This window comes from Panicum virgatum, chromosome 5N (assembly GCF_016808335.1).
Source record: "Panicum virgatum strain AP13 chromosome 5N, P.virgatum_v5, whole genome shotgun sequence".
Classification (NCBI taxonomy): Eukaryota; Viridiplantae; Streptophyta; class Magnoliopsida; order Poales; family Poaceae; genus Panicum; species Panicum virgatum.
In genome coordinates, this window is record NC_053149.1 from 39,331,620 (window position 1) to 39,355,833 (window position 24,214).

The 24,214-nt window shown below is 43.4% G+C and overlaps 3 protein-coding genes and 1 long non-coding RNA gene across 4 annotated transcripts; 1 reads left to right on the plus strand and 3 right to left on the minus strand.

The window, feature by feature from the left end:
* Positions 1-1,840: 1,840 nt before the first annotated feature.
* On the minus strand, positions 1,841-9,048 carry LOC120673409. The gene is made up of 7 exons (XM_039954227.1): positions 8,580-9,048; positions 8,381-8,466; positions 7,974-8,052; positions 7,781-7,840; positions 7,399-7,523; positions 6,677-6,748; positions 1,841-2,343 (listed from the first exon to the last, which is right to left on the minus strand). The coding sequence occupies exons 1-7, from the start codon at positions 8,940-8,942 to the stop codon at positions 2,241-2,243; spliced, it is 888 nt and encodes a 295-aa protein (XP_039810161.1). The 5' UTR covers positions 8,943-9,048; the 3' UTR covers positions 1,841-2,240.
* A 2,566-nt stretch (positions 9,049-11,614) lies between these two features.
* LOC120674795 (protein enabled homolog) lies at positions 11,615-12,797 on the minus strand. Its single transcript, XM_039955915.1, has 2 exons — positions 12,390-12,797; positions 11,615-12,196 (listed from the first exon to the last, which is right to left on the minus strand). The coding sequence occupies exons 1-2, from the start codon at positions 12,795-12,797 to the stop codon at positions 12,002-12,004; spliced, it is 603 nt and encodes a 200-aa protein (XP_039811849.1). The 3' UTR covers positions 11,615-12,001.
* A 3,000-nt stretch (positions 12,798-15,797) lies between these two features.
* On the plus strand, positions 15,798-24,044 carry LOC120672609 (zinc protease PQQL-like). Its single transcript, XM_039953104.1, has 21 exons — positions 15,798-16,102; positions 16,214-16,460; positions 16,563-16,688; positions 17,613-17,750; positions 17,847-17,984; positions 18,078-18,335; positions 18,818-18,955; positions 19,210-19,279; positions 19,448-19,661; positions 19,802-19,907; positions 21,184-21,417; positions 21,556-21,720; positions 21,795-21,944; positions 22,021-22,112; positions 22,279-22,360; positions 22,440-22,523; positions 22,620-22,736; positions 22,825-22,935; positions 23,014-23,094; positions 23,326-23,520; positions 23,619-24,044. The coding sequence occupies exons 1-21, from the start codon at positions 15,852-15,854 to the stop codon at positions 23,694-23,696; spliced, it is 3,075 nt and encodes a 1,024-aa protein (XP_039809038.1). The 5' UTR covers positions 15,798-15,851; the 3' UTR covers positions 23,697-24,044.
* Positions 16,803-17,419, minus strand: LOC120672611. The gene is made up of 2 exons (XR_005674215.1): positions 17,251-17,419; positions 16,803-16,953 (listed from the first exon to the last, which is right to left on the minus strand). It is a non-coding gene; the product is annotated as an uncharacterized LOC120672611 (long non-coding RNA).
* Positions 24,045-24,214: the final 170 nt, after the last annotated feature.

Consider the following 24,214-nt stretch of genomic DNA (forward strand, 5'->3'; position numbering starts at 1 on the left):
GCGAACCTGATGATATATCGTGTGAGGCCTGCGAACTTAGTGTTAAATATCAAAATTTCTCAAATTGAGGGTGGGAGAGGGTGAGGACTGAGGACAGCTATCACCACCCAGGCCCATCTTACGAGGCAAGACCCACGAGTTTTTCCTCTTCTGTCTGAATGGAACTCAGCGAGACCAAATTCCATTTGGAAATGCAATTTTAAGTGCAATTGAGATTATATTCTCATTTTTCTTAACTTTGTGATTTACCTTGCTATTCACATGTCAACACGATTTTTGCCTCTATTCAATGCAATTTTTCCCCTGTTTGGACTATTGACTAGGGGTAAAATCTTGTTGACTGGGTGCAAAATCGTGTTGAGTGAACAGTAAGGGCAAAATGATAAAGTTAAGGAAAATGAGGGTAAAATCACAATTGCAATGTAAATTATGGGCAAGAACTGTTAAACTGTATCTTTTCATCTTAGCTTAGTTTAGTTAAACTGTTAAACTATGGGAAAAGCCGACGTAGTAGAGATCCTCCTCACTGTTAAACTGTATCTTTTCATCTTAGCTTAGTTTCTGTTCTTTTCTTGGGAATGAATTGCACGTTTAACAAAATGGCGTTGCAATATAGAGGGTCCCATATGATGTGGAATCTAGTCGAGACATACTGAAAAAAAGCCAAGAAACAAGAAGTTATGAGGTAGAGGCGCTAGATTCTTATTTTGATTAGCTTACTTACATAAGGTTCTTTATTTTGATTGTCATACTTAACGCAAAAGTCTTTTTTGCGAAACGAATGCAAATGTTTCTGATATGTGGCATCCATGTTCTGAGAGGGAGAGGGATCAAGTGGGTCTCAAGAGGTGTCAAAGCTGTGGAGTGGGCTTGCTAGTTGCTACAGTTACTATATTCCCACCTTCCTTGCAGCTATACCCCCGCCGTCCATCTCCATCTGCTTCGTGTACCACCAATGACAGCTGCAAGTGGAAGAGACAGTGGCGCACTAGGGGCAAGCACCTGCTCGTTGCCTCTCTTTAATTTGCGCGCTCCGCTGCCTCCACCGCATCCTCCGCCACTGCTCTATGGAAATTAGGCTATTTCAAGGTATTAGATTAATAAGGAGAGAGATGAAATAGGTTTTATCTAGATAAAAACCATGTATGCATGGTTACTAATTCTTGATGGGTTTTAGGCTAATCCCAATTGGTGGTTCCATTTTGTTGTTTACAAGAGTGTCATATTACCAAAATATAAATGAAGTCATGGATGAAACTTGCACCACAATACATTATTTCATATTTGCTATTTCATAAACTCACATCCTATTTAGAAAGGGCCCGGAGGGAGTATTCACTAAGGATGTAGGCGTTGTAGGGAGCACCGGGTTCCAACCAGACATCAAATTCCAGGCAAAGTCGCTAAGCCGGGCAAAATGAAAAACTACTTAAAATTTCACCAAGACGAGAAGAAGAAATATAATCAGCTAGCGCAAATACGCATGCGCACTAGCCCCGCGAGGTAGAAATAGAAAGATCCGGGCACAGGCAGGATAACCCTGAAATGGATAAAATCCTAGTCCGTACAAGATTTCCAACTGAATGAAAGCTTACACACTGTCATAAAAAGTTCTTCGCATTAAGCAAGGAAATTCTTAACAGCCTTTTACATGTTTGAATTTAAGGTACTTATTACAATTCTAGCAGGAAAAAAGTTCAATTTATAATTGAACGCAACAAGCAAAGCCCATCTGTTGTAACATTAATGGCGAACTTGCTAATGCAACGAGAAGAAGAATTTGTGCCTACAGACTAAAGCAACAGGTCACGCCAAACTTGGTCTAAGTAAGACATCAGGCTACCACTAACGCTAAGCAAACATATTTAGCAATTGTTCAATCATGGTTCATGATTATCACTAGCCAAAGAAAACATAATTTTACAAGTTTTCTCTTACACAGCTAGTGTCAGAGCCGCACGTTGGACATTAGAGAACCTATGAGATTACGTGTACCCAAAAGGATTACAAATGATGTGCAGCTAGCAGAGTCCTGCAAGGATGGCAACCCCTTTTCAAGAGGAAGTTAATATATTTGGACATCAACTTCTCATGCATGGCGCTGACACCATTTTTCTTCTCATTTGCAGGATCAGGGTGGCTGAAGCATTTGTGTGGCATATTATGTTCTCGGACCAGTTGTTGCATTTGCACTGTAGCTAAAATGGTAATGCTTCTGCAAATCTCAGGATTGTGATATTTTAGATTTTGCGGACGCTATATCCAACTTCTTCTGTTTTCAAGTCCTCATTCCAGTTCACCAACTCTGACCCTCCAAACTGTACTTGCTTAATACCAACATGACTGTAGAAAATCAAACATAAACAGGGTGAGGATTCTATTATTCTGCACAGGAATATGATAATAAATTGTTTATAACATGATTGAATACTGTAAGCAGTGTCGTTGGAAGATAACCCCTCTAACTAATCCAAAGAAGGCATTAAGAGGCAGCTGATATACTGTTTTTCAAGAGTAACAACAGTTTTCAAGTCATGATACTTAATAAAAAAGTGTAGGTTCCTCCTTAATGGCATGCAATGCTTTTAGATAGCCCCACAAGCAAAACATGCCCAACTACAGGAACGGCTTTCGAGCAAGGATTACATTCACACTCCATTAACATCACTTTCCAAATCAGTAGTTACTACTTCCCTTTAGATAAAATTAAAAGTTAAGTTTCTTTCACCGCAAAAGGGAAGAAAGGTTCAGTTTGTTCCTCCTCCAAACAGAAGAAAAGTGTAAATTCTGTATTCATGTATTTCTGTGGGATGGGTTGCAGAGGACTCAAAAAAAAAAAGGCCGGTGGGAGAAAAACTGCTCCCACCTATCGGAATGGTTAAAACCTACCCTGGTTTGCTGCTCCCTCCGCACTCCACGCGAAAAATTGGACGCGTGTCAACCTGCGCGAGGCTCGGTCGTTTTTACATAAAAGCCCTTCAATTTTCTCAAAATCACAACAAAACCCAGTTCATCCTGACGGTACAGTACTCAGATTCATTTATTTTCCATATAAACCCCCAAACTAATGTTTATTTCGATGAGAAGAAGAGAAAAATCGATAGTCCTGCTATCTTTACAGAAAACACCCGCGAGCCATTTTTCATTTGGCCCCTCCCGCACAGCGGAACCCTAACCCCCTCCTCTCCTCCTGGCTCCCCGCTCCTGCCCGCCGCCGCCTCCCTTCCTCTCCTCCCCGGCTCCCCGCCACCGCGCTCTTCCTCCTCCGCCGGAGCTGTGCCCCCCCACTCTCGACACACCCTCCTCTGCCGCGGCACAGGGCCTCCTCCGCCGCACAGCCGGGCCACGAGCCATGGGCCCGCGCGCTCGGCCCTTCCTCCACAGCGCCGCCTCCGCCGTGCGCTCGGCAGCCCCTCCTCCGCCGCGCTGGCGAGGTCAGGCGCATGGCCGGGCGGCGCACGAGCAAGGGTGGCCGCGGGGCTGCCGGCGTGCGTGCGAGGTAGCGGGAGCCACTCCTACTCTCCGTCGCCGCGCCCGCTCCGCTGGATCCAGATCCGCCCGCTCCTGCTCTCCTCCTGGCCACGGGCCGGCCCCGGCGGCGGCTACCGTCCGGACGCACAGCACCGACATGGCGAGGCTGGCCGCGCTGCGCGAGCGCACGGACAGCTCGAACAGGCGGCGCTCGTCCCCCTTCGCAACCAGGAGGCGGTGCGGCCCCGCCGCGGGCACGCGGAGCGGTAGGGGCTTGCCCACTCCGCCGTGCAATCCCGCGCTCAACCACTCCCCAGCTCCCCGTGGCAAAGGCCACGCCCCGCTGCGCACCGTGGGAGAGCGGGCCGCTGCCTAGCCGCCCTCTTCCTCCTCGCGCCGCCTCCGCCGCGAGATGCGCCCCTGGACTCGGCACCCCTCCGCCGCACCGCCGGGGCCCAAGCCGCGGGCCCGTGCACTCAGCAACCCCTCCTCCATCGCGTGCACGACACCCCCCCCACACACACACACACACCGCGCCGTCAAGGCCAGAGTCTCGGGCCAGCGCGCTCGGCACCCCCTCCTCCGCTGCGGCCGCAGCCGCGGCCCCATGCTCAGCACCTCCTCCGCCGCCGCGACAGCTTCGCATTGGCCACAGCTCATGGACCCCGCGTTTTCTCCTCCCCTGGTAACACTGCAACAGCAGCCTGTGTTGCCGTCCTCCAGTGAGCATCCTCCTCCTCCCAATCTCCGTTGCTCCCTGTCTGTCCATCCTCCTCTCCCCTTCCGTTTCTAGGATTCAGGTTCCAGATCTTTGTTGTCACAGATCTACTCAAGCCTGCTTCTTCCTTTGCTCCAAGGATTTAATTTGGGAATGGAAGAAAATGAATCATGAGTTGAAACGTTTTAAGTTCATGTTAATTGTCTATCTTTCATCAACAGGTTTAGATTCTGGGTAAACAGATAGGTATGAAACTTAGCAGGTTTGGAGCCCAGATGTGAGAGGGTGTATTATTGGCTAAATTGCCTAAGGCTTTACCAGGTGGTGCATGAACTCAATACTAATCTTCACTCAAATACTAGCATCTGTCTAAATTGAGGTTCTCTGGAATGCTAAAATTTTAGTCGAGGTAGCCAACCTTCTCAGGTGGAAGATTGATTCCAAGGTTTCCTCTTGATAGAATGATATCATCTACCTCTACCAGTATTTCATCAAAATGGTTCAAGCCCTCCCATGAAATTTGGAGCAGATATGGTAAAACAAATTACAACTTATAGTTGGCTAATGATGTAGAAGTACTATCTTTAAAAATACCTCAACATTCCCAATTTTGGCAAAAATCTGTGTTTGGTTGAGATTGCACAATTTTGAGAGGAACTCCCGTGCCTGTGTTGAAGCAAAAAAAATACCAGACTAGGAAACATGCATGATTTTCTCAAGATGGTCAAATTTGGTATGTGATGTTCATGTGAAAACTACACGCTTGGAATAATATCAGAATACTTCCGCCAGTTAAGAGATGAGAATTTTTGTACTTTTCTAAGTAATTATGATTCCAAATTGACCGCTACATTTTTTTATCATATATCAAAATATTTTTTTTGGATAGTATTGATAATTTCTATGAAATATTAACTTGAACCATATATCTGAACACCACACAGTGTCTTTGGTCAATAACTTGATATAAATATGGTTTGACTGTATTCAAAATCGTTTCACTAATTCAGTGACTTACATTTATACACAATAATTATTGCAGTGGTCTATGCCTTGCCCCTTTTTGGATAAACAGTGAAGCATTTGATGGCATTGTGCTGAATTCCACTACACTGCCTGTTATATTTGTCTTCAATACGTGCATCATTGTTGTGAGGGGATCAGTTAAACGATTTTGCCTTTTCGATTGGTACCTTGCTCCTTGTACCAATAAAAAGGTCGTGGATTTGGAATTTCCTTTTGGCTCTGTGACCGTCGTTGCCAAATTTGCTGCAGGTGACCATGTTTGGGTGCGGCCTGGAGCGGTGGGCAGGCAAGGCCATGGGCGTGCCTCGTGGTGGGTTGGTCCCGGGTGATGGCGAGAGGGCGGCGCAGCAACATGGTCCTGGTCGAGCTCGAGCTCGAGCTCGAGCACAGCAACGAGTGCCGGCCAGCATGCTGGATATGCTCATGAACCTGCTTCCCAGTTCGTCATTCCGATCATATATGTGTGACAAGAGCAACTAGCACTATTAAACTTTGCCTCTAAACGACCATGAAAACAACAGCTACTTTTTACTATCGTCTTGCATTTAGAGAAGAAAATAGTAGGCAGTGATCTAAAAACAGAGTACCTATTGTGATTGTATTATTTTTATCCATCTTCCTTAGCACTAAGTCATGAACCCGTGGATTGTTCCTACAATTCGACATGATGTGATATGTAAAACTTGTACCTGACTAAAACAGTGCATAATGTTGCAGGCAAGCTGCATCCTGACTGCTTATTTAAACACTACAATGCCGGATAGACACCTATTATGCATAGTGTACCGCACTGCTCAAATGTTAGCATATTAATGATGTATTATTACTATATGCTGTGATTTTGTGTTGAATTATTATCATATACCATGCATGCCAGTTGTCACATTTCATTACTTTCGATATACTTATGTTTAATTGCTTGCTTAAATGGTAGGGCGCACATCGTGCGCCTAATGTTCTAGTTTCACTAAGAAGAGCTCAACCGGAGCCCGGGCGAGAAAGGTCATGAAAGCTGGTCCCCCTCGTACATAGGGGTGGTAAAGGACCTAAATATTTAGCCTAGAGAAAGGGTCAGGCTCTTATTTTATACAATTTTGAGCTAAAAAATATAAGGGCCAGGTTGCATTGTGAAGGAAGTAAAGGGCCTAAATATTTAGCCTAGAGAAAGGGTCGGGCTCTTATTTTATACAATTTTGAGCTAAAAAAATATAAGGGCCAGGTTGGATTGTGAAGAAAGCACTAGGGCCATGATACGTTACCAGCCCACTTGTACATGTGCAAAGAACTCAAGATATGCCACATCCACGGATTTCAACTTTTAGGGGTGTAAAACAGAAAATGAGAAGAAAATATAAACATGCAAGTGCACCATATGTTAGAAACCAGATCCTGATGAGCAGAAAATCACATTGTACATGGTAAATTACAAAAATATTGACAATTCAAAAGTCTGGTTCTTACTCTGAACTTATGGTTGTTAAAGCATTAAGCAGGATGTCCAAAAGCAATGGCTCATGAATACCAATGTCAACCCTGTGTAATATAAGGTGAAAATAAAGAGTCATGGGTGATGAGTGTGATTATAACTTGAACAGGTATATATATTTGCAATATTTTAGGTATGGAACAAAAAATTGTCTGAAAGAGGATGATTGGCTGAAGAGGAAATATGGAACATGACCAAACATGCCTGAGCAAATATGGTATCACAGTGTTTCAGTACATGGTGCAAACACGTAAAATTGCATAGAAAGAGACAAAGAGTTACAGGTTTCTAGAAAGCCATACAATTGCAACATACTAGTCTTAAATGGTAAGACATTATTTTTTCAGTCAAAGTGGTCCAGCAGGCTTATTGCACCACAAATTCCTAAATCACATAAAGATGGTTTGTCATGATTAAACCCACATCGATCGAATTTATGTCGTGAGTGCTCTGTTTTGCATGTTATGGTATTTTTCATAAGTTTGCAAAACAAACAGTTAATGTTTATAATCCACAATGATGTGAGAACAGATGGTACTAATCAAGAATTAGAAGACCAGGAAACAAAGCAGCATCCTTGTTCAATAAGTTATGATAATTTTTTTTAAGGGTTTAAGTTATGATAATTCACATGGCCACATAAAAAGGTTACAGTCTACAGTTTGTGAAGGCTGCTTAGAAGAAAAATAGTACATACCATACTCGTGCTAGATTATCTTGAATCTCAAGATCACCAATGTTGTAAAAGGACGTCGGAGTGACGTTAGCTCCTTCAAGAGCATCATAAGTCGGCCTTTTGCAATCTAAAGGCAACTGCGACAACTGTAAAATAAACAAATACTTTTTATGTCCCATTGCGCAAAGCATAGAAGTTCGATAAAGCATTTAAGCTGCCAAATTTTTGAAGAAAACAACAGAGGTCAGTTTTTTACATTCTTACTAATAGCTGGGTTATGTTATCCTGACTAGTATCATCCACTCTGTTTCCTTATTATATGTGAAGGACATGACAAGATAAAAGAAGGTTGTCCAAAATAACATTAAAAAAGTGACGAGTACATCTGGTGCAGCAAATTGACCTGCATATTCATAGAATTGCAGCCACCAAGGCGCCCAACTATATGCCAAGAACGTAGAGCCTGCAAGCATGATAAAAAAGAGAAGTTGCAACATCTTGATTCAATATGTGTATAGTTCTGATACATACTATATTTTCTTTATAGTATGATCAATACTTCTCTATGGTGTAAAAAATAGAGAGCGAGAACTCACATCAGAAATTAAGGTAGCATCTTTCGGCAACAGAGCATTGTAGAACTCGAACCATATATATGAATTGGAGAAGTCAAATCTAGAACAGGAAACAAGCACAAATCCAAATCCATTAAACAAATAAGGAAGATCACCAAATGGGTGTCGATTATCAAGTTTTGCTCCTGCATTGGTCATTATAAGGCACTTGAGATTCAAACTTTGTTACTTGGAAATGTTCTCATAAGATCATGATTTGTAGTTATAGACAATAATATATTGTCGAAATTAACATTAAAAGTTAGGAGGCCAATTTCGTAAAGCAACATTTGGAGACTGATTATCAGGTCGAACTGCACACTATAAACGAGCAAGCTAGCTAATTGCATTTTGGACACATATCTGGCAGCATCGGAGAAGCACATTACTTGTTAAAGACGACCTTCATGGGATTGGGCGAGCCGGTCTTGGCCTGCACGATCTTGTGGCGCTTCTTCCTTATCCTCTCCTCCATCTGCGAAACGGCACGAGGCACCAAATTATTCAACCGATAATCAGGCGGGGAAAGCCATTCATTCATCAGAGGACGAGAGGAAGAAGGGACACGAGAAGGCAGGGGACACCGACGCGGGTCTGGGCCTTCTTGGGGTCGTCGAAGTAGTCCCCCATAATGTCCCCGATCTCCGGGTCATGGTCGTAGTCCTCCTCCTCTCCGCCGCCGCCGCCGCCGCCCTCCCACCTCGGGAACCCTTCCTCCTGGAGCTCCGCTTCGTACTCGTCGTCGCCCTCCGCGACGGCTGACGCGCTCACCGCCTCCCCCGCTCCCACCCCCGAAGTGCACCGTCGCGCGACGAGGCGAGACGCGTGTCTGACTCGAGCGGGGAAGGGAGCCGGAAGGCGCGCGCTTGAGCTCGGGGCTGCTGCTGTTGCGGGTGGTAGAGGCGGCGGCGGGTAGGCGGCCACGTAGCCGCCGAGGAGCGCTGGGAGCATGCCTGGTGCCGGCTGCGCTGAGCTGAGATGTTCCTTCTGTCACGGAACTATGCAGCGTGTGCGCGCGCTGCTTGCTTGCCGCGAGGGCGCACCGGCGAGTCGTCGCCGTCGAGGCTGGCTTAGCAGCAGCGTATAGAGGATGGGGCAGCTGGACAGTGCGGTGGGCCGTTGGTGTAGACAAGAACAACGGGCCCATCTTGCGGCCTGCTGGGCTTTACAGATTCCGTGGACTGAAAACCTATAAAAAAATCTACTTTCACTCCCTCAACTATCACAAAAGTCTAATTTTTCTCCATCAACTGCAAAATCAAATATCCAGCCCCACCAACTATTAAAACCGTTTGTTTTACTTCTCTTGGTAGTTTTACAAATGGTTTTACATTTCTTTCAAAGAATTTTGTCCCTTATATATTTTTCACTCAATTGAGGTAGCAAACATGATTCAAAAATCATTAAATTGTCATAGTGGTAGAGGAGTGTATAAAGAATATAATTTTACAAAGTTGAAATCTGAATTTAAAACTTAAATTTTAAGGAAAGAAAGAATTCAAAATTCATCGAATTTTCAAGGCGAGCTCCGTCTTTAAAAAAAATTGAACTATGTGACACATATTAGAGGTATATCACAAGATTTTTGTGAGCATAGGTTCTGTAGCAAAATTTGAAATTTATTATGAAGGGTAAAATTTAAGCCAAATTTTATACTTCTAATTTATTTTCACATAATTTAAAATATACTCAAGAATTTGCATATGTATCCATCAAATATGCAAATGATTGAGTAGATTTCAATTTCTATAAAAATAAATAAAAAAAGATCAAATTTAGCTTAAATTTGACCCTTCCTAAGAAATTTAAATTTTGCTATATAACCTACACTTGCAAAGATTAGCTAATGATGCACCTCTAATATGTATCACACAGTTCAAATTTAATCAAAAGATGGGGCTCATCTTGATGTTTTAAAAATTCAATGAAGTTTGAATTATTTATTTCTTCAAAATTTCAAATTTTGTTTGAGTTTCAACTTTAAAAGTTCCAAAATCGCCAATTTTTATGATGTTTTTATCCATATTTGCTACCTCAATTGAGTGAAAAAAAGAGAAGGAAGAAAATCTATTAAAAATGTAAAAATCGCTTGTAAAATCGTAAAGGGAGGTAAAACAAATATTTTTGATAGTTGGAGGAGGCTGGATACCCGATTTTGTAGTTGAGAGGTGAAAATCAGACTTTTGCGATAGTTAAGGAAGGAAAAACAGATTTTTTCCAACTTTATTTGATTACATGTATTTGAGATCCGTGCAACAGTAGATAGATAGCTAAAATAAGGTGACGAGCAAACCAACCAACCAACCATGCATACCTCATCCCTTAAGCCGATCATTTATACATAACTGATTTCCGTAAAATGTTGAACTAACATATCCTATATGCTCAGAGTGTGATTATTGTTAAATTATTTGTAAAATATGCTTAAAATGTTGACATAGAGTTCGTAGAATGTTGAATTAAGTATAAGAAAATATTAGGTGACGTCCACTATACAAGGTTGTTTGGTTGCAATAGTTACGCTAGATGTGTAGTGTGTAACTAGTTTGTGAAAACCGCATAGGAGCCGCCACGCCCAAACTTTCCCTAAGTTTCTATTGCGTTCGAAGCTTACGATCAAGAGTCAGGTTTGCAGCCTTGGAGGGTTATATAGTAGAACCAAAAGCTCATCAAATCGGGAGCACACCAAGCTTGTCTGGCCAGCCGGACAGTGAGGCAGAGAAAGTATATAAAAGATGGGACTAAAACCATTAGTTGGACAGGAAAATGGGAACCGGCGGCCTCAATTTTTGGGGGCAATTCCTTGTATGGCCTTATAACAAATGCTAATTCCTTCTAGGACCCTCAAAAATTTAGACTCCCTCCTATGGTTCTGATTTTATTTTACATCCCTTTTATGATTCTGCCGTTATTTCTCCATTATCTCTTAATTAAGTAGGTGTGAAAATACCAAAACACTCCTGGCAAAAACAATAGATATTGAGATTTCATAGAGAGCAGATAATCTGACCCAATGTACAAATCATATCTAATATGTATGATGTTGGTAACAGCATGACATTATGAAACTGGGGGGAAGCCACTTTGGGGGGGGGGGGGCTACGGCACAGCTCGTGGTAGCGGTTTGGGATCAAATGGGTACGGGAGTCTTTGACCTGTATATCCTTATGTAAAGACCTCCTGACCTCTATACCCCTAAAAAATTTACTCGCACCTCTATGCCCAGACGCCAAGTTTTGTTTACCTCAGTGCCCTTTTGGATGGAATGAGCACTAACGGTATCTAACGGAGATGGAAAAAGACAATCTTGCCCTTATATGGAGAAGGTGTTTCCCAAAAATTGTTAACTTGTATGCTCTTAAGAGAAAATTAATGTTAACCTGTATACCCTTGGAGGACCCGATGCAGGTGCTGGAAGGGTAGGCGTCCGACCATATAACATTTTTTTTGTTGTTTTTAATTTCAGATGTAATGAAAATAAAAAACTCTGAAAATAAAAAGAAAAACAGTGCTCACTCCACGAAAAAGGAGTCTGTGATGCAGTAGTGTCCGTGAAGGGGGTTAGCTTGAGCAATATTTTTTATTCCAAATATAACAGCAGTAAGAAGAGAAATGTAAGTAAATAAATAAATAAATAAAAATAGCCAGCTCATTGATTGTGACGAGCTTGACATCAGCAGCCAGCTCATTGATTCATATCCACGTCATATGTGGCTTACACAAAGAAACATATGGTAATACGCAATTGCGCTGAACGCAAAACCCCCATAACCAAACAGACTAACGGATCATATTCCAGAAACAAAATCATTCCGCACTAAATTTCCCCCAGTGAACCAGTGATTTGCACAGAAAAATGTAGATACATCCAAAAGTTGCAGTAACAAGGGGCGACTTTGTTCATCCGCAAGCGCATTCTGGTTCTGGATCAGATAAACCATCGACCAAAACTATATAAAAAATACTTCCTCTTAAACTCTTCCACAGTGACTTGGGACTGGATGATCACTTCACTTCTTTTGGTTGCCGCTAACATTCAGATGCTGGAGTCCAAGCAAAAGGTCATTGGAATCAAGGAACACCCTGTTGTTTGAGCTCGCCATGGTGTGAGAGATCTCCCTTGCAGCTTCAATCTGTCTCAGAGCGAGGAAAGCAGGGTACTTGGCAATGGCTTGACCAATCAGCTCTGCACTCTTAGCCTCACCCTTTTCAAGTGCAAGTCACAAACAGAGTGATTTCAGATTCAGGGTGAAAACTAATGCAATGGTACATATTCAACTACAAAGATACAAAAAAACACTGTCAATAGACTTTCAGTGTGAGAACTAATATTAACATCCCAAAGGACATACTGTCAGACCAAGAACATGCTTGCACAGGAATGGATTAGCTACTAACCTGAGCCCTGATGATCGCACTTCGCTTGTCTTTCTCAACCTTCTCAACAATGAACTTGGCACGCTCAGCTTCTTGTGCTTTGGCCTGGGGCTTGGGAGGCCGCGCCGGCCCCTGACCAGCGCCGCTCGGGTGGCCGCGCAACCCCTGTGGCCTGGCGCATGGGTGGCCGAGCAGGCCCTGCGCCCCGCGCGGGTGGCCGCTCGCCCCTGCGCCCCGGCGGCTGCGGCCCGGCGCGTGGGGTGGCCGGAGATCTGCTGCCGGCGGCGGTGGCCGGCGAACTGGTGGCCGGCGGCGGGGGGCAGGGTTTCGGGGCGGGGGCGGGGCAGAGAGGTTTGGGGCGGTCGGTGAGGCGGAGGAACGAGTCACGGGTGAGGAACGAGACTTTGGGATAAGGGGTAATATGGTCATTTCCAATTCTAGAACCACCTGTCAAAGTTTTTTTTTTTGAAGCACCCAGAGCACTGCGGAATCATTTAAGAACTCAAATGGACACCCACGTTGACCGCGCGCTCAACGCAGATGGGCTGCCGAGAAATCCGAGGACGCGCCTACCGGAGTTTACACACGCACACACACCACACACCTGTACACACACGCACCCGGTACCCCTCTGGGGATAAACCCCGGTGAGCACCCGGAAATTCGTCGAACCCGGGCGGGCAGCGCGGCCACTGCCGCCGCTAGCCAGTGGACCTTTGGTCCGTTCGCCCTGTCAGAGCTTCTACATCATTAAAAACTAACAGAAGGTGGACGGAAAGGCACTGAGATAAACAAAACTTCACATTTGAGCATATAGGTGCGAGTAAATTTTTTAAAGACATGGAGGTCAATACCACTTTACATAAAGATATAAGTACAGGTACGGTTAGGGCTGATCATGGGTTGGGTTGAAATGGGTTTTATGGGGTGGGTTTTGAAATGGAGTGTGTTTGGATGATTTAAAATGGGTTGTATTAGTTAATGGGGTGGGTCGGGGCGGGTTCTATATAAATGCGGGTTGGGGCGGGTTGGGGTGGGTTGAAATGGATATTTTTTACAAAATAGTATAACTATATATAAATGTGGGTCCCACGTGAGAGCTGGACTCTGAAATTAAAATCACATGTTTATATCAGAAAATTTTATCGAAATTGACTGAATTTTGTTGGAGATGACTCAGTACGACTGGCAGCTATTTTGTGCAAAGCAGTGTGGCTAGAACTACCTGTGGGCCCCACATGAAGAGCCGGACCCTGGAATTAAAACCTCGCGTTCACAGTATAAAATTTTATCGAAATTGACTGAAATTTGTTGGAGATGACTCAGTACGACTGGCAGCTACTCTGTGCAAAGCAGTGTGGCTAGAACTACACGTGGGCTCCACATCAAGAGCCGGACCCTAAAATTAAAATCTCGCGTTCACACTATAAAATTTTATCGAAATTGACTGAAATTTGTTGGAGATGACTCAGTACGACTGGCAGTTACCCTGTGCAAAGCAGCGTGGCTAGAACTACACGTGAGCTCCACATGAAGAGCCGGACCCTGGAATTAAAACATCGTGTTCACACTACAAAATTTTATCGAAATTGACTGAAATTTGTTGGAGATGACTCAGTACGACTGGCAGCTACTCTGTGCAAAGCAGCGTGGCTAGAACTACACGTGGGCTCCACATCAAGAGCCGGACCCTAGAATTAAAACCTCGCGTTCACACTATAAAATTTTATCGAAATTGACTGAAATTTGTTGGAGATGACTCAGTACGACTGGCAGTTACTCTGTGCAAAGCAGCGTGGCTAGAACTACACGTGGGCTCCACATCAAGAGCCGGACTCTAGAATTAAAATCTCGCGTTCACACTATAAAATTTTATCGAAATTGACTGAAATTTGTTGGAGATGACTCAGTATGACTGGCAGCTACTCTGTGCAAAATAGCGTGGCTAGAACTATACGTGGGCTCCACATCAAGAGCCGGACCCTGGAATTAAAACCTCGCGTTCACACTATAAAATTTTATCGAAATTGACTGAAATTTTTAGAGATGAGTCAATATGACTGACAGATACTCTGTGCAAAGTAGTGTGGCTAGACATATATGTGGTCCCCACATTAAATGTAGAACCATTAAATTCCTCTGCATAGTAGAACCCATGGGTTTTTATGGGTTACCCGCTTATAATGGGGCGGGTTGGTTAGAGTTGAGAAATTAACTAATTGGGTTGGGTGGGGTTGGGTATGTAAATATATTAATTTTGGGTGGGGTTGGGTATGGTGCGGGTTCCAACCCATTAGGAGGGCTAGGTACGGTGGGGGCCGAGCAAGCTTTTTCAAGGGGTATTTTAATCCCAAACCTTCGTCCAAGGGGCTGAGCCACAAACTCTAACGGAATTCATGTAACGAAGGTCACAGCGGGATCATAGAAGGAATGTAAAATAAAATTAGGACCATAGAAGGGAGTCTAGATTTTTTGGGTCATAGAAGGGATTAGTATTTGTTTTAGGGCCATACAAGGAATTTGCTTCAATTTTTTTCCGATAAGGGAACCTTATTTGGTTCATCTAAAAAATAGTTGTTGGAGAAAAACGAACTTAGTAGTTTGTTATCAAATTACCATTGGACTCCCTTCCAATTATTTTGCTCCGGTTGTGGCATTGTTCGTTGATGACGCTGCACCGATTTCCGATTACCGATGGACTGCTAATCATATCAAGCTGGATGCTCAGTATTTCTCTGACTAAGAATCTAACTCCGGCATGTCGGATGTGGCACCTTCAACATTGTGTTCTCGTTGGAGACATCGCCCGTTCATCTAAATTTATTGTCTAAATAGAGCTTATTTATATGGTTTCTATGTGGAACAATTTGGTAATCAAGTTTATAAGCAGACGAGAGATGTGTTGGATTAGTGTTGTGTAAAGATTTGTTGCAAGACTAGAATGTGAACGAAGAAGAAGATCAAAGTGTAGTCTTCTAGTTTTCTTTCTTCGTTTTATAGGTTTCTGTCTTATATTTGTAACTCTTATTTTGAAATTTGGAGTTCAAGTGTTCTTGTAATCTTTAGCTGTATATATCAGCCAAGTGAATATAAAAGGCCGGTTTTTTAACCTTGATCAAGAAAATACTGAGCTGATGGCCGGTCCGATCCGATCGGCACACGGCACATGCCCGCCGGACCGCATGACGTCGCGACCAGTCGTCGTCGGCTTTAACGCTTTCCAACTTTTGGCCCAACACCGGCCACGCAGTCCGGCCCACCGAATCTAGCGCGACCTCTCCTCCTCCGTGCCGCGAGCCCGTGACGGTGCGCCACGTCCACCCCGTCCGACGTCACCGCGCTGCCAGTCTGTCACGTACCGGGGCCACCACTACCCGCGCCCGCACGCCGTCGGATCCCACCAAGCCCGCCTCCCCCCTCCCTTCCCTCGGTCCCTCCCTCGCACAGTCGCATCTTCCCTCCCGCAGCGCGGCAGCAGCGGCCATGGATCTGCTCCCGCCGCCGACGGACGCGCCGGCCGGCAGCGGTCCCGGCGCGGGGGGCTCCGGCCGGGGGCTGCGGCGCGGGGTCGGGTTCCGGTCGCTGAAGCTGGTCAGCGTCGCCATGGACGAGCCCCTGCCCGTCGACCCCGTCGGCGCAACCTACGGCCGCCTCGCCAACGGCCTCACCTACTACGTCCGCTCCAACCCAAAGCCGCGCATGCGCGCCGCGCTCTCGCTCGCCGTCAAGGTCGGGTCAGTGCTACTCACCTCCGTTGCTCCGTCACCCCCCTGCTGCCCATTGCTTCTCTTATCCCCTTCGCGCGTTTGCTGACGGCGATGGTGTGCGCGGCGGCTGGCTCGCAGGTCCGTGGTGGAGGAGGAGGACGAGCGCGGGGTGGCGCACATCGTCGAGCACCTCGCCTTCAGCGCCACTTCCAGGTACACCAACCACGACATCGTCAAGTTCCTCGAGAGCATCGGGGCCGAGTTCGGCGCCTGCCAGAACGCGCTCACCTCATCGGACGAGACCATCTATGAGCTGCTTGTGCCCGTCGACAAGCCAGGCCTGCTGTCCCAGGCCATCTCTGTCCTCGCAGAGTTCAGCTCCGAGGTCAGTTTTGGGCTCTCGTTTGGTTTTTGTCAATGCAATGCCGGCTGGTTATTGAGGAGTTTCATGACTGACTGATGCCTGGAAATGAATGGTGTTTACAAGGTCCGGGTGTCGGCAGAGGATTTGGAGAAAGAGAGGGGTGCTGTGCTGGAGGAGTACAGGGGCGGACGCAATGCCACGGGCAGGATGCAGGACTCCCACTGGGCACTGTTGTTTGAAGGTTCCAAGGTACTAGTCTCTGTCTTCAGTTCTTCACATAAACGGAATGTTCTGTGAGCTGGGACGACATCACTTGTTCCATTGCATCCTTCCTGTGCACGATAGGATAGATCTTTTTTTCTCTCTCGAATAAGCAGGAGAGTTGTGTATCATTGCATTAAGAGAGAAGGAGAAAGGCCAAAATAGCCATACAAAACCCCACACACACTCCGACACACACTTAGCTTACAAGCGCACCCGTGTAACCAAATAAAAACGATCTTGACACCTACACCTTTGATGGACTATGGATAAAAGCCCCCACCCCTCCCACTATAACACGAGAGGCGCAGGGGAAATCGCGCAGCGGAAATGCGTGGCCGGGTGGGTTCGAACCCGGGACCTCGACTCTGTTGTTAGCGCGCCCCACCTAGCCAACCCGACCATAAAACCCAGGTGTTATAGTGGGAGGGGTGGGGGCTTTTATCCATAGTCCATCATTCCCCCTACGCCTATGGATAAAAGCCCCACCCCTCCCACTATAACACCTGGGTTTTATGGTCGGGTTGGCTAGGTGGGGCGCGCTAACAACCTTAAACCTGCTGCCCAGCAGGTCTAACTGCGACCAACCTGCTTGAGCCCTTTGCCCCTGCTAACTGCCAGAGCTCAGTTTCTTCCAGTGCAAGTGTGATAGCTTGGGAAATTCTAGGGGAAACTCCATTGAACACAACATCGTTCCTCGTCTTCCAAATTGTCTAGGGTTCTATGTTACTGGAGATTTTTATTTTGCTGTCATGGGTTTGGTCCCATAGATTTAAATTTGGATTATCTCTTTCTGTCTTTTGTGTTGCTGTGTAGATTTAATTTGGATTACCTTTTCTGCCTTTTGTGTTGCTGTGTTTGGAGTTGTAAGTTCCTGAATGCGGTATTTCTTGTTAATTTCCTCTGTACCAGTATGCAGAACGCCTGCCAATTGGTACTGAGAAGGTGATTCGAACTGTTCCACATGAAACTGTGAAGCGATTTTACCAGAAGTGGTACCATCTAAGCAATATGGCTGTATTTGCTGTGGGAGATTTCCCAGATACACAGGTTTGGGTTTTGTGTATCTTGTCACACTCAATATAACTACAAGTATGTTTCTGCAATGATGTTTACGCTCCTTTATATTTCATGACTTAATTGCAGGCTGTCGTTGAGTTGATAAAGGAGCATTTTGGGCAGAAAGCCCCAGCTCCCCTCCCTCCACCAGTTATACCAGAATTTCCGGTTCCATCACATGAGGAACCTCGCTTTTCATGCTTTGTGGAATCCGAAGCTGCAGGGGTTGGTATCTTATAGTCTTTTAAACAGATTTAGTATCTTTTAAGAGAAACTTTCAACAACAATAACTGTTTTATTTTCCTTGTAACAAAACAGTCAGCTGTTGTTATTAGCTGCAAGATGCCTGCTGGTGAAATTAAAACAGTAAAGGACTACAAGGATTCACTGGCAGAGTCCATGTTTCATTGTGCACTAAACCAGAGGCTCTTCAAAATATCTCGTAGAAAGGATCCTCCATACTTCTCTTGCTCCTCAGCTGCAGATGGTCTCGTCCGTCCAGTGAAGGCTTATATTATGACATCCAGTTGTCGTGAAAGGGGAACAGTTGAAGCTCTTGAATCCATGCTTCTTGAGGTAATTTTTGAACCCTGATCTCTGAAAGAATAAGATACATCTAGTGTTCTACTATAGTGCATTTATTCAAGTTTATGGGCATTCAATGTAAATGCCCCAAAAGTTGAAGAACGTAGAAAATCGGTTCTCAAAGTTTAGAAGTTTCCTTAAGGACTTATAGCGGATGGTATGTTTGATAGCCATGCAATATCTAGTGAAAACAGGAAATGTCCCTTACGGGCAGTGTCTGTTCACTGTAAAGCCTTCCTATGTTGTAGTATAATAATAATAACAAATAATCTAGTGTGCGCCATGCCATCAACTGATTAGATGTTGTGTAACTATTCCAGTCTTGGTTTGCATCAACGTAGTTTGGCAGGTGTTTAATAATAATTGTTAAATGTTGATATCTGAATTTAAGGTTGTTACATGACTACCACTTTCTCAAATTTCGAGGTGGCATTTTGTTTCAAGAATATCTTTCTGACTAGATGTTTCTTTAGGTTGCTAGGATATGGCTCCATGGATTTTCTGACCGTGAGATATCCATTGTACGCGCCTTAATGATGTCAGAGATGGAGTCTGCATATTTGGAGCGTGATCAAATGCAATCGACCAGCTTACGGGATGAGTTTTTGCAGGTTCTTGAAATCTTATAGCTATTTGACACCATTAAAATTTATTTCATTAGCATGCCAGTTACTCTTGAGATCTTACTTCATAGTTCATATTGCAAATCATAATATGTACCAGCTCCTGAATTTCTATTTTCATATGACTTCAGTAATATCAGGCTAGTATTAACTCCACATGTTTGTATATTATTTAAATGAAATTTCATGATCTCCATCTACAGCTTCTAAGCACATTATTATCATTTGTATTTTTCTTGCAGCATTTTCTTCGTGAGGAGCCCGTTGTTGGGATTGAGTACGAAGCACAGTTACAGAAGACTCTTCTTCCCCGTAAGTACACCTCTGTGTCACTTTATGTAAGAGCTTACGCGTTAAATTTCTCATGTCTTTTACTTGCTCCCTCATAACTCTTTATAACTATTTAATTGCTTATTAATCTACATACCATTAGTTGTGTTACCAATCATCTCATATTTATATATGTTTACTTTCGACCAGATATTTCTTCTGCGGAAGTGGCAAAATTCGCAGAAAATTTTTCAACAGCCAGCAGTTGTGTTATCAAGATAGTTGAGCCTCGAGCTCACGCTTCTTTGGAGGATCTGAAAGCAGTTGTATTGAAAGTCAACAGTCTGGAAGAAGAAAAATCTATTCCTCCATGGGATGAGGAGCAAATTCCAGAAGAAATAGTTGCTGAAGCTCCAGAGCCAGGGTATTCTTATGTCCACCATTTTCTTCATTATCTATAGATACCATCTTCTCTTCTTAAATCTTGACTAACGGTGTTGAAATCATTCTTTCATTTTAGTATGTGACTAATGGCTACTATTGTACTTACCAAATTCATTGCAGGAGTATAATTGATAAGGTGGAGCACCCAGGGATAGGTGCCACTGAGATGATACTTTCAAATGGCATGCGGATTTGTTACAAGTATACTGATTTTCTTGATGATCAGGTTTGTAGTATCCATCAATTTTATATCACTTTGCAGTCTTGTAGTTCCGGACACTCTCATCTTTATTCTATGGAATACTTAGTCACTGATGTGGACATAAGGAATACATTTTCTCCAACATCTACCACGAATGTCAATTGCATGCCACACTATAACTATTTTGTTTTTTACTACCAACTATAATTTGCCACTTGCAAGGAATAGGTTTGATGGAGATTAATTCTAGGTATATTCTGGGATTCTTTGGAATACAACTATTCGTTGGCCTTGTGATATTTCTAAAGTTCAAATGATAATATTTCGCCAACACAAGTTGATTTACAAGCGTTTAGGGTTTAGGGTTGTTTTTCTCTGTCACACTGAAGTAAACTCCCTTGGTAATGCCATGAAATATATAGTTTCCCATGATTTCTTATGATGATGGAAGGGAAGTAATTTTATCTGCCCTTAGGATGCCTTTCATGTTTTTTTTTCCTACTTTTGGCTAGCATAATCACATGAATCTACTGTATTTGCACTTTTTTTTTCTCAAACGACACAGGAGGTGTATTTGCACATTTAATAATTGCTTTGTAAGAACTAAATTTATGCATATTGACAAAAGCAAGCTCTACCGCACCTTACAAAATTTCCTTATTCCTTTAAGCTCTAGAGGCACTTTTTTCATCATGTGCTAGTGAAAGAAAATAGCAAGTGATATGTACGTGAAATTTAAAAAAACATTTGCAATATTCAATATAGACTGGAACGAAATAGTTTAGTAAATTATTATCTAATAACCATGCGAACCTCGTGCAAAAGAGAAAAAAATAATTTATCCATTTTGTTTTAAGACCCAACAATTTAACCTTTCTTTTTCAATTTTCTTGACCTAGTTCTCTGTTCTCTAGTTTAAGGAACTGCATCTGCTACTTTTAATTTAACTGTTTTGGCCTGTATTTACTGGTCTACTTGTGAAAGAGCATCTGTGATACAGGAAATTAATGTGTGTATTGTATTACATGCAACTTTTAACTGTTTTGACCTGTATTTTCGGATTTATTTGTGAACGAGCATCTCTGATTCAGGAAATTAATCTGTGTATTGTATTGCACCTAACTTTTAAATCATCCTTGAAGATTTCATATGTCCTCCCCCCAACTCATTTCATACTAAAGTGCCAGTCTAATTTTTCCATGGTTCGTTATCATTTTCTTTGGAGAGCTGCATTTACCATTTTGCTTCTGTTGTGTTGTTTAGCGATGTTTCAAGCATTTATATGCTTATCCATTTTCAGGTTGTTTTTACTGGCTTTGCCTATGGTGGTCTGTCAGAATTATCTGAAGCTGAGTATACTTCATGCTCAATGGGTTCGACCATAGCAGGAGAAATTGGCACTTTTGGCTACAGGCCTTCTGTCTTGATGGACATGCTTGCTGGCAAGAGAGCGGAAGTTGGTACAAAAGTGGGGGCCTACATGAGAACATTTTCAGGCGATTGCTCACCTTCAGACCTTGAGACGGCTTTGCAGGTTTGCTTCTGTTTCAAGCATCCTTAGATATATGTAGTCGTACGCAATTCAGCAATGAAGAAACAGTTCACCTATAGCAACAACATCACTTGTTGTTTTTCAAAATGTGGACATATGCTTAATTTTTATTGGGCACAGCTCGTATATCAACTATTTACAACAAATGTGGAGCCAAGGGAGGAAGAAGTAAAAATAGTGATGCAAATGGCAGAGGAAGCAATCTATGCTCAAGAGCGGGATCCGTACACTGCATTTGCGAATCGTGTTCGGGAAATAAATTACGGGAACTCATACTTTTTTAAGGTACCTAACTGGGTGAACAATAATCAGTTTCAATGCTTCATATCCTGGAAGTTCATTTGAGTTATATAATGCAGCCAATTAGAATAAGTGACTTGAAGAAGGTGGATCCAATCAGAGCATGTGAATATTTCAACAATTGTTTCAAGGATCCATCAACTTTTACAGTTGTAATAGTTGGAAAAATAGACCCAGCTGTCTCACTTCCACTGATTTTGCAGTATTTGGTATGTCCTGCTCCTTTTTTCTTATTGTTCTGAAACAATCAAGCAACAGTTAATTAATTAACTTGAGTCTTTGTAGGGTGGGATACCTAGAGTACAGGATGCTGCTCAACCACTTAGTCGTGATGATCTAAGAGGATTGCCATTCAAGTTTCCAGCAAGTATCATTAGGTATGCAGATGTTATGTTTTGCATTGATATGCTTTGGAAGATTTATCTGTATGTGTTTGTGCCAGACATCCACATGTGGAGCTAAAGCAAGCAATCTCTTTCTTTTCCCTGCATTATCCATTTGATTACTGATAATCCTACTCTGTGTGTGCCACCTTATTTTCAGAGAAGTTGTCCGCAGCCCGATGGTTGAAGCACAGTGCTTCGTGCAATTAGCATTTCCTGTTGTTCTAAAAAACACAATGATGGTGAGTAGCAACTAAAACAGTGCCTTTGTTGCTGATAAAGTGCTGTATCTCCATCTTAACATTTGTTCTGTATGTGTAGACGGAAGATATCCACTATGTTGGGTTTCTTAGCAAACTTCTGGAAACAAAAATCATGCAAGTACTTCGCTTCAAATATGGACAGGTTTGGAATCTCTTTTATATGCAAATCCAGATTGGGCATTCCTTAGACTTGGAATCCAGAATCTGGGTTTCCTGAAACATATCCTTATGTCTGCAGATCTACTCGGTTAATGTAGCTGTCTTTTTGGGTGGCAACAAACCTTCAAGAAGTGGAGATGTTCGTGGAGATATAAGTGTGAATTTCTCATGTGATCCAGACATATCATCCAAACTGGTCTGCGCACCAAAATCACCTTTCTGAATAGCATATATCCAATTTTTTTATAAGCAGCTTGATTTTGCCAACTCGGAATTTTTTTCAGGTTGATTTTGTTCTGGAGGAGATATCATACCTACAGGCTGAAGGTCCTTCTGAAGAAGATGTATTGACCATCCTCGAAATTGAACAAAGAGCTCATGAAAATGGATTACAGGTTTGGTGGAATCTGTAATGCTCAAATTAATGCTGATGCACATAGGTAGTCATTACTTCATATTTTTATAAATCGCAGGAGAATTACTTCTGGTTGGATCGAATTCTGCGGAGCTATCAATCAAGGCTTTTCTCTGGAGATGTCGGATCCACCTTTGCGGTAATATTGATTTTCTTTTTTTATGGTTCAGTGCCATAGCATCTGTTTATTCAATTTTTTGCTGACTCTCAGTGTTGGCGGCAAAATGCCGATCAGGCAATCATCAGTTCCATATTTAGCTTTCTAGCTGCATTATGAGCAATGCTGTTGACTTGTTTTGGCAGTCTACTTTTTTGTTTTACTGTGAATTTCATAGTTTGAATGTTGCTCTTTTGTTTCTTTCTTGTGCAGTTCCAAGAGGAGGGACGGATGAAGGTTAGAGAGGCTTTGACACCGCAGACGATGCAATCGGCCTTGCGAAGAGTTCTACCTTTCCCTTGCAGAAATCAATACACCGTGGTTATCCTTATGCCAAAGTCATCCTGTTGGGCGTCAGTGAAGTCAATGCTTAGCTGGAGCTCTAGTGGGGTTAGCAGAGATGCTAAGGTTTGAATCGACCTTTTGATTTATTTCCGACATCTTGCTCTCCTTTTGCTTGTGGTGAAGAAATCAGCATCCTGAGCCTGAAACCCACTTCCTTGCAGATTCTTGTTGGCATTGCTGGCGCACTGGTGTTGGCAGTTAGTTTGTGGAGATACTCTCGCAGCACACTAAAATCGTAGTGCCAGATACAACTGACCGTTTTTTGAGACTTCAGTCAGATCCAAAAATGGATCGACAATCAGGTTAGGAAATGATATACGAGCCTGTCAACCTGATCTTTGTTTCTACCTGAGCACCTACCGGGTGTGGAGATTTGGTAACAGAAGAGCTATAGTAGGACAGATTGTTAGCTAACAGATTCATTGCCGCATGTGTGCGTGTAGTAAGCATGTAACCACATTCGTTGCACTTGCACCGCCGCATGTGTGCTCTGTAATAGTCCTTGGTGCATAATAGTGGCTCTCCTCCCATTTTTGTCGACTCAGAATGAGCAAAATAGAATGAACTGGAAATTATCTTTCTTTTAAGCCCTGCTTCGTTTCCGCAACTGTGATATTGGCATGGCAGACACGTGTCTTTTGTTTGCCTTTTTCATGTCCATCATTTGAGCCAAAACGCGTTCACCTGATTTTGTGCACGGATTTGATCAAAAAAAAATTGTGCACGGATGAACACAACTAGTGACACGTGTGTGCAT